The sequence below is a fragment of the Diplotaxodon limnothrissa genome, linkage group LG14 (assembly GCF_057381915.1).
Source record: "Diplotaxodon limnothrissa isolate DT_005_m linkage group LG14, D_limnothrissa_male_GT1.1, whole genome shotgun sequence".
Classification (NCBI taxonomy): domain Eukaryota; kingdom Metazoa; phylum Chordata; class Actinopteri; order Cichliformes; family Cichlidae; genus Diplotaxodon; species Diplotaxodon limnothrissa.
In genome coordinates, this window is record NC_140609.1 from 30077852 (window position 1) to 30089658 (window position 11807).

Genomic DNA, 11807 nt, shown 5'->3' on the forward strand with positions numbered 1-11807 from the left:
CTCCACACACATGTAGGGATTCATGCACTTGGTATTGTGCCCTTTTAAACATCTGCCCCCTAGAAGACCTTTGCATAAATATCACTGAGCAATAACATCATTAAACCCGTTTAATTTACTTGCTTCTTTTGCAACAGGTTTTTCACAGACATTTTGATTACCATTTAGAAAGAAAATAACAGATGTACTTTAATTAGCCTAATATTAAGTTAATTGTGCCAGCAGTATGAGCTCTGCACTGGCATTCCTCTGTAAGATTTGGTCGATGGTTAGTAGTGCCTGTGTTGGTTGTTGGAAAGGCTTGTGCAGTCTAACATGCATACATTCATATTGGGTTGTAGTCTCCTTGATCCATTTTAAGACTGAAACTGACCTTCCAAAAAGTTTTCCAAACACGTGTTCCATGCAACACTGTCGTTACACTGTAGAGCCTGACCAAGTCTTGGCTATTTGACATTTGCGTGTCACAGAATTGTGAACCTTAGAGTCATAATTACTTCCATCAGTCATGGCACCACAGCTGAAGCGATCAGCGAGAAGGGCCCCAGGATATGTCCAGAGTTTCCACCAATCACCATCGACACCCACGGCAAGTCCCCCTTCGTACCGAGCCCCGCAAAGCCACCCCTCAGATCCCATCCTTATTCCAAAGTTATGGATCTGGAATTCCATTGTCAGTATAGTGGTACAGTGGTTAGCACTGCTGCCCCAGGGCAGCGAGGGTCCTGGGTATAAATTCAAGGAAACTGCATGTTCTTCTGTTCAAGTGGATTCTTTCCGGTTACACAGTCCAAAGACAGTGTGATAAACACGGGTTTGGCTATTTTAAATTGGCCACCAATAACTATGATAATTAAGGACTGAATTAAGGATTGAAATGTAATTGTAGTTTATACCTTCTACTTTATTTAGGGTTTAGCAAAAATACTGCAATAATGTTTAGGAATTATCGGGTTCAAAATTACTGGATTAATGACTCAAAAGCGGTTTTGGTGCCAGCTGTTCCCTGGTTTTCTGCTATTTCTTGACAAACAGCATCTCCCAAGTATTAATTTTGCATTTCCTAACTGCACTGACAAACAGCTGGCTTAATGATGGCCTCCTTTCCTCACATGAATACTTCTTTGGTTGACATTCAGTTTTTTGCCATATGTACACAATGCCTTTTTGCTGACCCAGAAATATCAAATATATAGCATTTAGAGATTAACGTGACTGGCAACAATACTTACTTGGACTGGTAGGGGTTGAGGCTTGCAATGGGCACAACTTTGGAGCTTCCCCCTGGAGTATTTGGCATAACAGATGGAGCTTTCTTCCCAAAGTCTCTGTTTAAACCTCTGTTCACTGCTGAGGGAATGAGGAGAAAAATAAATGATCAATGAAGAGCAGTGATGAAGAGTCATGAGAGAGGCACATTATTCAGAAACAAATTACAAAAAGAAACCATCCAGTTTCTTTGGATTGCAATTGCTTGATCACTGTAATTACCTCGTATCATGAGAAAGAAGTCCATCCCACCAAAACCCAACAAAAACAACCCATTGACTTAAAAGTACATTTACCATCACTGACTCTTGAAACTAGCAAGCAGGAACAACTCAAAGAGGAAACAAAAATCCTGTCAAGCCAAGTTGTTGGCGATGTGTGATCCAGCATTTTGGTGAGAAGGATGATTCACATTTCACAGAATCAGGGCAGAGTGTGAAATGCTATAACAAACTGGAGCTGCTCTTCCCCCGGAGAGCGGTGCTGCCTGACTTTGAGATTTTCCGTTTGAACAAGCGCTGCACATTTGATTTGTGTGCGTCTCACGCGGAGGATTAGAGTTCAAAGTGTCCACTTAAGTCCTCCCGCGTTGCCAACCACTGCACTTCTGGTAATTAAGCCCCCAGATCAAGCAGCACACACAGAGAAATGAACAATGACTGCGCTGATGAGGAGGGTGGTTGCCACAACCTCAATTCCCACACGGCAGATTAGAGGGATGAATACCTGCTATGACACACTGGAAGACAGCAAAACCCTTATGATAGCTGGACTGCACACCTCACCTGGTCCAAGTTGTCCGCTATGCTGTGATATACTGCTCATCTCTGACATGATCAAGTGACAGTGTTTCAAAAGCAAATTCAATACTTCATTCATCTCTTTCACACTCTCCTGCGAGCCTGTGTTGCTGCATGTTTGTTCAGTAGCGCTTTCAGTCAAAGGAAGATAAACATGGTGATTGACACACGCAGGCACAATCAGCTCTCCATCTAGACAAGCTCAAGTAGCTGTTGAATTTCATGATGCTACACAGTAACATGAAACAAGACAGTTGGAAGATGTGTGTCAATAATAGGACATTTGAGGCAGCTAAAAAGAAAAATATTTCACAATGGGGTTGTCAAAATTACTCAAGTCCCATAAATCTGTGGGTCACCCAGAATACCACAAAGCAACAGAAAAATGCTACCACCTGGTGGTCCTTTATGTACTACATGCTCACAGTGTGTTTTTCTGTTCCCATATACAACCTCCAGAGCTGAAAATTGAAGTAAACATGGAAAAAGTTGAAGTTCCTCCAGGTGCCACTTGAGGCTGGTCACAAAACTGAGTCAAGTTTAAATGCCCAATTTTGCAGCATTAAAAAAAGAAAAGAAAAAAATCCTATGCAGCACTCTACCTCCTGAGCTACGCCCTAGCCCTCGTACAAAAAAAGATTTTGATCACAAGGAAAGTTTCCCCATTTACAACAACTCTGAATGGGATTTTTTTTTTTTTTTTTACATAACTCAACCACCTGGACAGTTGTATTAGGGGTAACACCACACTGATTGGCAGGTGTACCAACACAGGCGTTTTTTTAGTCCCTTCCTTGACACTAATGAGCCAGTGTGTGTCTGCGAGTTGCACTTAGTTTATGAATGCCGCGTGCTCACTAAACTAGTATTAGCTGATACATTAAAAATCTCACCCTTTCATCCACATAAAGGTAACTTCTGACAGTGTTAAACCTTCAAAATGTAGAATCCAAAGCCAATGGGTGATGTCACAATGACCCCCCCCACACACACACACAAATCTTAAGATTTCATTAATTTGAATTCATTTTCAAGATTAAAATAAACCTTTCACTCACCTTCATTTCTGTTCTGTGGCTGCAGCGGGGGTCGGTTTTCAGGGACAGGAGCTGACTGTGGGCCTTTACTTTGCCCTGTAAGAAAGACCTGACATTAGTGTTACCCTGCAGTAACAGTATGACCCATTATGTGTGACTAATGCATCTCTAAATTAGTCCCACTTCATAAGCGTATTCACTGAGCACTGCTGTAATATTAATGAAGTATATTTCAAAGACTTACCCTCAGTGTAAGGAGTAGGGTCTCCTATTCTACCGGCAACATCTTTTGCCGGCTTAATGACATCAATTTCCAAAATGATTACTACTCGTCTGTAATGAGACATGTCCATTAACAACAGAAAACAGCCCTCTGCTCCGTATTTATTCATATTTAAGTGTTTTTAAGGCCTGCTTGCTTCCATTAAGTCGAGAACGTTTAAAAAAAAAAGAAAAAAAAAAAAGAAATGTGCAGAAAATGTGTATACCGTCCATCCTTCAGTATATTGGTCACGTGTCTCTTCAGATTACAGATGCAGTTTGGGGCCAGTATGTTTTCCTCAGCCATATGGTTCAGCTGGGTGGAGAGCATGAATGCTGCAGATGGTTTAAGAGAGGAAAGTCAGACAAGAGTGACCCAGGTTCCCCCTACTTAAGAGCCTCTTGAGAGCAATAGCTTCGTCTTTAACCCCATGCAAGTAGTCAATTTAGTAGAACATCTTTTAAAAAAGCCAGTTAAAATGGAATTTCATGTAAGAGATTTGTCAGAGAAAACTCGTGACTCTCAATAATTTAGAACAGATGGTTAGAATGGGTACATGAACATGTTTAAAACTTCAATGCAAAATACATCAGTGAATAAACTTAATAAAAACCTCACATGACAGAGTGTGCCTTCCATCACTCATCATCACCCGAAAGCGAGAAGGACCATTTCCTCCATCAAGCTTGCGAATATTCTGAAAAACAATATATGATTAAAACTGTTCAATAAATAAAATTTTAAAAAAAGACAAAAAAAAAAACAAAACACATTTTTTGACCAATATTGTGTCCCTTATGTAAACTTACACATTCTGTGATTGCATTATTTAAAGTATAGAGGATATTTAGTTATTGCCTATGGGCCTGTACTCCTTATTCCCAGCTGCTTTCACAGTGAGATGGATTCAGTAAGGATGGTTTTCCTGTAGTCTTTCCTCTTAAGTAAAGTCACTGCTCAGAGAGAGGTTTTAACTAAGAAACTAGCCTTTTGAAGTCTTATAGTGATTTGTCAGACATGCCCCTTAAGAGGGGTCAGTCCCTAAAAAAATTTAACCAAATCTTTTACCATTTTTAAACATGTTTGAGCCCTCATAACATAACCGCAGGAAAGTATGTGTTCAGGGGGAACTGTCAAGGGCCATCAAAACAAGTAATAAGATATGAACTGAAATACCTCAGTTTGATATTTAGATTTTTATAAATTCAGTAAAAAGGACTGCCACAAGTTGAACGTGGAATGAATCGACAAACTCCCAACAGAGCATCCAACCGTGTGACTTGATTATTTACTTTTTCAGTAAATAATCGGAAAACAGACAGAAAATCCAGTGTCCCATTGTTTGTTTGTGCTCCTGTCACAGGCAATAACAGTCGAACCGACAGCAGTTTTTAATAGAGCTTTTCAGCCCTGTACATATATTTAGCTACTAAGTTAAGAGGGCTCAAAACTGACGCAAAATCTCGACCCCACACACTACACATACTTTCAGGGACAGAAACCAGCTTTAACCCTTAGATGCACATGTGGGGTCAAAAATGACCCCAGGGGTTGTTTTTCTTCAAAATCTTTAAAATGCAAAGTTGTAATATATTCATATTCCAGGTATTCCTCATAAAACATGTTTGTAACATGAGGCCATTTGCATTTTTATTTATTTTTTCATTAATTTTAGAAAAATGCAGTTTTTGTATCACTACCCCACTCTTCCACAAGCGGGGTCAAAAATGACCCCAAGCAGTTCCTGTGGAATCTTCTGTGAAACTTTCATTCTTAGCAACTCTGACTGACCCACTTACACTTCTGATGGATCAAGAATTAATTTTTACACAGTAACATACGTGATTAATAGTAAGGGCTGCGCATAAGTGGTCCGCAGGTGCGCATTCGCTGTCAAAATAAAAGTATTCCCGGAAATTCAGAGAATAGGCGCTTGTTTTGTTGTGGAAAAACACCAAAGTAATTGCCTACGGAGCTTGCTTTTTCGACATCTTTAAGAGTTCTGAACAAATGTCTGTCCTCCTCCAGAACATCTTATGTTCGCAAACGCGCATTCCAACTTCTTATCTGGTTCTGCAAATGCGCACCTGCGGACCATTTATGTGCAGCGCTGTTTATAGTTTCCTGTGCATTTCAAACATTGTCCTTTCTGATGTTTTTTTTTTTTTGTTTTTTTTTTAATATTTAAAGTAGCATGGCTGCTATGAGGCCAGCTAGGATCCCTGTGGACCTACAAATGATCCAGGACAGATGGGATGAAGAGCCCATCAGAGGCACTGACTCAGAATCTGACATCTCAGATGTAGAGGACCCAGACTACTGTCCCCCCCACTTAACAAGGCCAGTCAGATACAGGAGCCCTCTGATGAGTCCTCTGAAGAGCAAATGGATATTGAGTCTAACAGAATGAGCCCCTCTTACTGCTCTAGCCACAATATTCTGAATTAGTCGGCCAGGGCTTGCAGTTGGGTTTAGTACTGTCTCCCCAATAGATGCGTGGAAGATGTTCATGTCTGATAATATAATAGAAGAGGTGCTGTCATACACAAACATGGAGGCACGAAGAGTAGCCACAGACAGGGGAAAAGAGTGGAAAAATATAATCAAACATAAGCTCCGGCCTTCATTTGATTGACCATTTTTGCAGGAAGTGAGAAGAACTGGGATGTACCAGTCGGTGTGCTTTTTGGGAGTCCTCTGCATAACCCATTGTACAAGGCCACTATATCAATTCAAAGATTTAAAGATATTTGACGTTTCTTGCACTTTGATGACAAGAGGACCAGAGCCTACCGACTGAAAACAAACCATATGGCAGCTTTCAGCTACATATGGGGCCTGTTCCTGGTCAACTGCAGGCAGAAATTTATTCTCAGTGATTGTGTTACAGTGGCTGAACAACTTGTGCCTTTCAGAGGGAAGGCCCAGCTTCTGCAGTATATGCCGAGCAAGCATACACAAGTGATACAAAAACTGCCATTTCTTAAAATTTATGAAAAAATAAATAAAAATGTAAAGGGCCTCATGTCACAAACATGTTTTATGAGGAATACCTCAAATATGAAAATATTACAACTCTTCGTTTTAAAGATTTTGAAGAATAACAACCGAGTTTATAGCAAAATGCATTGTTTCTATTTGGGGTCATTTTTGACCCCACTCGTGGAAGAGTGTAGGTACTGGTAAGTTGTGCATCCAAGGGTTAAGTTAAAAACGTGCAGGCCTCCATTAAAAAAAAAAAAGTTAGGCGGGGACTACGGATTGATTTTTCATGGAATGACCTAGAACTAATCCAGCTTTGTTTTGCAGAATTCATCCCATCTCATTTAAATATATGTGGTTGTGTTGAGTAATATTAAATATACATTTTCAAAAAAATAAATAATTAAATAAGTTGCTACTCACCACCAACTGAAGCACTGCGTCGCTGACACCGGTGCCATTTGAAAGAGCCTATAAATACGTTCAGATAATAAATTCTACATTTAATATAACTATTGTCGAAAACAAAACCACCCTTTCCCTCCTTGACTTTAACACATTTTGCTACAATCACAGTTTTTAGAAGACAAAAACGTAAATAACCGCTAATGTCAAATTAAGCTACCGTCGAACAACGTTCGCAGTTCTGATTACAGCGGATGCAAAAATATGCAAACAAACGTACGATAGCGAACAACACCTAAACAAAGACACCATTAAGTAGACGGCGCCAATTTACATTGAGCTTCTACAGCTTGCAGTATTAAACGGCGTAATATTTATGCTGTAAAAATATACCATACCTCTATTGTTCCCTCCGAGAGTTTCGTCATGGCTGACAAAGGGTGATTTTAGCTACCACAACAAAAGAAAAATATCTGAAAGTTTTAACAAGACAGAACCTCAGTACTACTAGCACTGACAGTAAGCAACAAAATTATGACCGTGGCGCCAACAGCTTGTAACAACGCGCCAAGGCGCGTATGCGCAGCCACGACTTCCGTTTCCGTTTACAGATCTGCGTTCAGTTTAGCCTTTCTAAACATCGTGCATCTGCGTGTCTTGGTTATACTGAAAACTGATCAGAGATCAGCTTCGCTAAAGTCACCGCCAACAATGACGTGACGTCAGGCGGGTTTCATGGTGCCTTCCCATTTGGGATTCTTCAGACTTTACCGTAACATTTTTTGTAAGATACAAAGAAATCCCTTAAGGAACATAGATTTGATATGTTAATATTTTTATTTGCCAAATAAAAAAAAAAAAAAAAAAAAACGAACTGTAATGTTAACTGAACATCTGCTTCTTTTCTTTGCATTTAGGAAGATCGTGTCCGTTAAGTCTTTTTCATAACAATCACAAAAAGGAAAATGGTGAGGTAGAAGATACCACTTCATTACCTGAAAAGAAGAGGCAAAGACAATTATCCACAGCAAGCAATTGCTGAGACAATATATGTAAGAATACTCCCTACCACTGTTTGCGTCATTACATTTTCCCAGTTTTAGAAATGCAACAACTTACAACAACCCTTTTCTTTTAAAGATATGTCATTTTGAAAACAGAATGAAGGTTTTCACCACAACTTCACCTACTTCTAAGCTGCATGGTGAAAAACAAGGATCTGGAAAAAGTCAGCGTTTCGGTCTGTAGCCAGGGTCATCCACAGGCCGAAACGCGCTGGTCAAGTAATAAAGTTGTAGTCTTAGTGTTGCTGAAGCTTCGACCTGTTTTCACGATGTGTCACAATGAAACTCATAAGCATGACGTGTGATTCAAATCAGTTCAGTTTATTGAGTCATTACATCAAACCATCCAATACACATACTGATTCATACTGACACTAACCAATTTACTTTGTGTTGAGATCAAAATGTATGTGCCATCAAATTGAAATAGGCTCAGTATAAGCAACAATGACCATACTTTTTTTGTTTAATTATTATTTTTGACAAGGACATCTCATCTAATAGCAACTATATTATTTTAAAGGAATACTCAAGTTTTGGGCTCCCCATTTTGTTCACAGAATCAGTTTTCACAAATATTTTGATTGAGTTAACTAATAGTCTTTCCTGTACTGGTCTGAGTTTCTCTGGAAGAGCTGTAAAGGGTTTTAGTCCTTACTTAGGTGGGCCTCCAAATTGGGCCCCATCATTCTTGTCAATGGGAAATCCCACTTTATCCTTGCTTCCAAATTCCCCTTTCTGTAGGACAGGAGCTCCGGGATTGGGGTTGTTGATTACACCCATAAAAATCGGTATTTTAGTTACATCATGCATAAGTGCAAAGAAGAAGGGTTGGCTGAGATGGAAAACTGGATTGGATGCCCTTGAAATAACCACAGTAGTAGCTGCAGCTGCCTCTGCACCATCCTCATTTATCTCCATGCTGGACTTATGCATTACACTGGACACCAGCAGAGGGCCATCTGAAATCTCAGCCAAGTTGGGAGAAGAAAATATCTCACCAAGGCCTAACAAAGAGCACAGAGTATAAGGTCAGTTCATGGGTTAAATGTCGCTACCTTTATCTCACACAAAGTCCAGTAGTTTCATCAAGCAATAATGTAATGTATAAGTCATGAATTATAAATGTAACACTAAGTTCACAGAAAACAGGTCTTACCCAATTTGATAAAGACATCTTTTAACTCTTGTCCATACTCTAGTTTGAATTTGGGGACTTTTACTTGAACTGCCCTCTCTTTGGGCAGTCGATTATAAAGGTTAGAGACATCGATCTTTGCAGCAAGTGAAGAGATATTTGTCTGCAAAGACATAGGCACGACCACCAACAAACTCATAGACTTCAGGAATGGGAAGCTTGCTACCTGCACAAAGAAAAAGAATGGCGCTTTAGTAAAATGGAGGGTATCCAAGGAATTTAATTTTCTCTTCAAACATTTGAGGTTTGAAAATATTTTTGTTTTACCTGAGCCTCCAGTTCATGATCAATGAAGAAACTCAAGGGATGTTTGGCATCTTCCATTACCTCTACATCAACCATGTGCTGTTCATCGAGATAGAACACACCTCTGGAGGTAAAGCGGGGGTCAAATCGAGCTTTCCACTCTCCTGTGGGAGCAAAGGAGGGAGGATCTCGGTTTGAGATAGCAGCAAAATGTAAAACACTTCGGAACAGTCGATTTCATTCGGGATTAGAGAGGAAACAGTATCTTATAAAATGGGCAGAATTTTACAAATACAGTGGCATTTAAAAATCTCACTCACCTTTGAAATGGACGGCATTAATGAGCACGAGAAGCAGATTGGGAGGTAAAGCAGAAAGGAAGTCATCTATCTTTCCTTGAGTTGCGTTCTCTACCCATGTGTTTATTTGCTCCAGATTCTCCAAGATTGCTGGTTCCGAGCGATAAAAGCGATGAGACTCATTGACAAATACTTCCTTTGGCTTAAACCCTAAAAACATAAACATCCCGACTTTATTTCTCCTAAATACTCTCAGATCATCTTTAAGGTGTAACGAGAAAAATTGTTTTAAAATTTAAAGACACAATCTTCTCAGTCATAACCTTCACGCAGAAAGATACGTGTGGCAATGTGTAGATCACTGTTTTTTAGCTGCATCAAGATACTATGCAGAGACTGGTGGTAGCAGGGGAGAGTGTTTTCATGAAGATGATGCATCAGCAGTTCCCTCGTCTCATTTACAGCACCTGTAAAAAGAGAAAAAAAAGAGGGGTACAATTACTGGATGAGAAATATGGTGTTCTCTAGACAACAATAAACTAGGGTAAGTTGCTGACACAATTCATCAGATGTGGTAACACCATATAAAAATAACAACTTGCTTAGATAAAATATGATGCAGTAAAAGCACATTAACAAGACATGCATACCTAAAGCCAGCTGGGAAAGGCCTAGAGATATGCTTAAAGGAGATATGATAATATTTGGCTGCTCTGGCGTCATCTCCAGGTTCTGCAGCAGCTGCACACCCATTTTCTGAATGGCAGCAGCAACAATTTCCTTGGAATGTGGGCTTCTGCCAAGAGACAGACAACCCCCATCATCTTCTTCTGTCGACGAGGCTCCAGTGGGCCCACTACTTGTTGTAGGTGGTTGATAGGATGTTGTAATTATAGAGGCTTCTGTAGTACCAGCAGATTCTGGCTGTGCTGTACTGCTGTGTCCTGTTTCCTATAGACACACATCAGAATTCCAAAGCTTATTATTTTCCAAGTTGTTAATTTAGGAGTCCAGAACCATGACCACGGAAAAACAAAAAGAAAGAAAAAAAAACAGCAAAAGCGTTTTGACTCTAACCTCCTCTGGTTTTGTAAGAGGCACCAGCGAGACTGGTTGATTTTCTTCCACCTCAGCATTCTGTTGAGCACAAAGATAATATAGATTAACAATCGGCACAGGACGTAATCATCCAGTATAATCTTAACAGTGATTTTTTGAGATCTTTAAGAGGTTTACAGTGGCTCCTTGGCTACAGAGATAGATCAACAGGAGTGTCAGGCAGAGGTCCATTTCCTCACAATGCAACTGTGAAAGAGAAAATTAGGTTAACGGCAAAATTCTATATCCTGCTTAGATTTTATGGATCGACACAATTACCTTTCATGCTCACTGCAATTTAGCATGCTATGCGATAAAAATGAGTATGCCTCTGAAAGCACCATATTCATTCTTCCAGCTAATAGTTACAAGCTATTGAAAAAAGAAAGACATTAAGACACAACATTCCTCACCTTTATTTAGAATTACTTTGATGGATTGTCTGAAAGAATTGAGCACTTTCACTCTACTTAGTTGCGCTCACTTTCAAAGGAAATCCCCAGAAATGTGCCTAAAACACATGTGGATTTCAACCATAAATTGTGTACTTTCAAGTATTATTCAAGTTGCCAAAGCACATTATAATAGAGCAGATTAATCTCTAAATAATTATTTGCTTTACAAATATTTTGAAAACCATTTGTACTGTGGAATTTAAACATGGTATGGAAATCTAAGTCAAATGTCAAAAAGGCATTAACTCGGATTGCAACATTACCTCCCTTGCAGACCTTATACATGAAAAATGTTAAAACAGTGATATTTTGTGTAACCATTTAAGTCTTTAAAGTATTCAAATGTGCAGGAGTGTTTAAATATGTGAGTATGTCTTACCTTATATTTAAATTAGAAAAAAAACTTGCTGGCTTGTCCAAAAAAAGAGCAACTAAGTGCGGCGCATGTCAGGATTCCTGGGAGTAAGAGATTGGCATTTGCTCAGCAAACAGTTAAATATCAACTTAGATTGATTGGGGCCTCATTTAAGCCACTATTTGTTTGTAAATGTAGCTCTGGAAACTCTTGCAGGGTTAAATGTTGAAGCTAAACACGAGCAGCTATTTAGCACGTCAGTGGGGAGGTGATAATTTCATGACGCATTTAAATCCAAAGGAAACACGGCAACTTATTGCAAAGGTCTGATTAATCC

The 11807-nt window shown here is 39.5% G+C and overlaps 2 protein-coding genes across 3 annotated transcripts in view; both read right to left on the minus strand.

Annotated features, from left to right (window-relative positions):
- The window catches only part of rpa1 (replication protein A1), a 31540-nt gene extending 24289 nt beyond the window's left edge, over positions 1-7251 (minus strand). The window contains exons 1-7 of the mRNA XM_085370339.1: positions 7154-7251; positions 6774-6821; positions 3987-4065; positions 3595-3703; positions 3351-3439; positions 3128-3202; positions 1233-1350 (exon numbers count right to left, since the gene is read on the minus strand). Coding sequence (XP_085226465.1) covers positions 1233-1350; positions 3128-3202; positions 3351-3439; positions 3595-3703; positions 3987-4065; positions 6774-6821; positions 7154-7183 — 548 coding nt within the window. The 5' untranslated portion in view covers positions 7184-7251. The remainder of the gene's footprint in view (positions 1-1232; positions 1351-3127; positions 3203-3350; positions 3440-3594; positions 3704-3986; positions 4066-6773; positions 6822-7153) is intronic.
- An 896-nt stretch (positions 7252-8147) lies between these two features.
- serpinf2b (serpin peptidase inhibitor, clade F (alpha-2 antiplasmin, pigment epithelium derived factor), member 2b) lies at positions 8148-11787 on the minus strand. Of its 2 annotated transcripts, XM_085370511.1 has the most exons (10): positions 11495-11786; positions 11074-11171; positions 10799-10867; positions 10640-10699; positions 10213-10513; positions 9886-10029; positions 9584-9772; positions 9285-9427; positions 8979-9183; positions 8148-8826 (listed from the first exon to the last, which is right to left on the minus strand). In XM_085370511.1, exons 3-10 carry the CDS (start codon positions 10850-10852, stop codon positions 8474-8476), a joined length of 1449 nt encoding a protein of 482 aa, XP_085226637.1. In that variant the 5' UTR covers positions 10853-10867; positions 11074-11171; positions 11495-11786; the 3' UTR covers positions 8148-8473. The 2 variants fall into 2 exon arrangements, with proteins under 2 accessions (XP_085226637.1, XP_085226638.1); XM_085370512.1 differs by lacking the exon at positions 11074-11171 and having other exon boundaries at positions 11495-11787.
- Between the last annotated feature and the right edge of the window lie 20 nt (positions 11788-11807).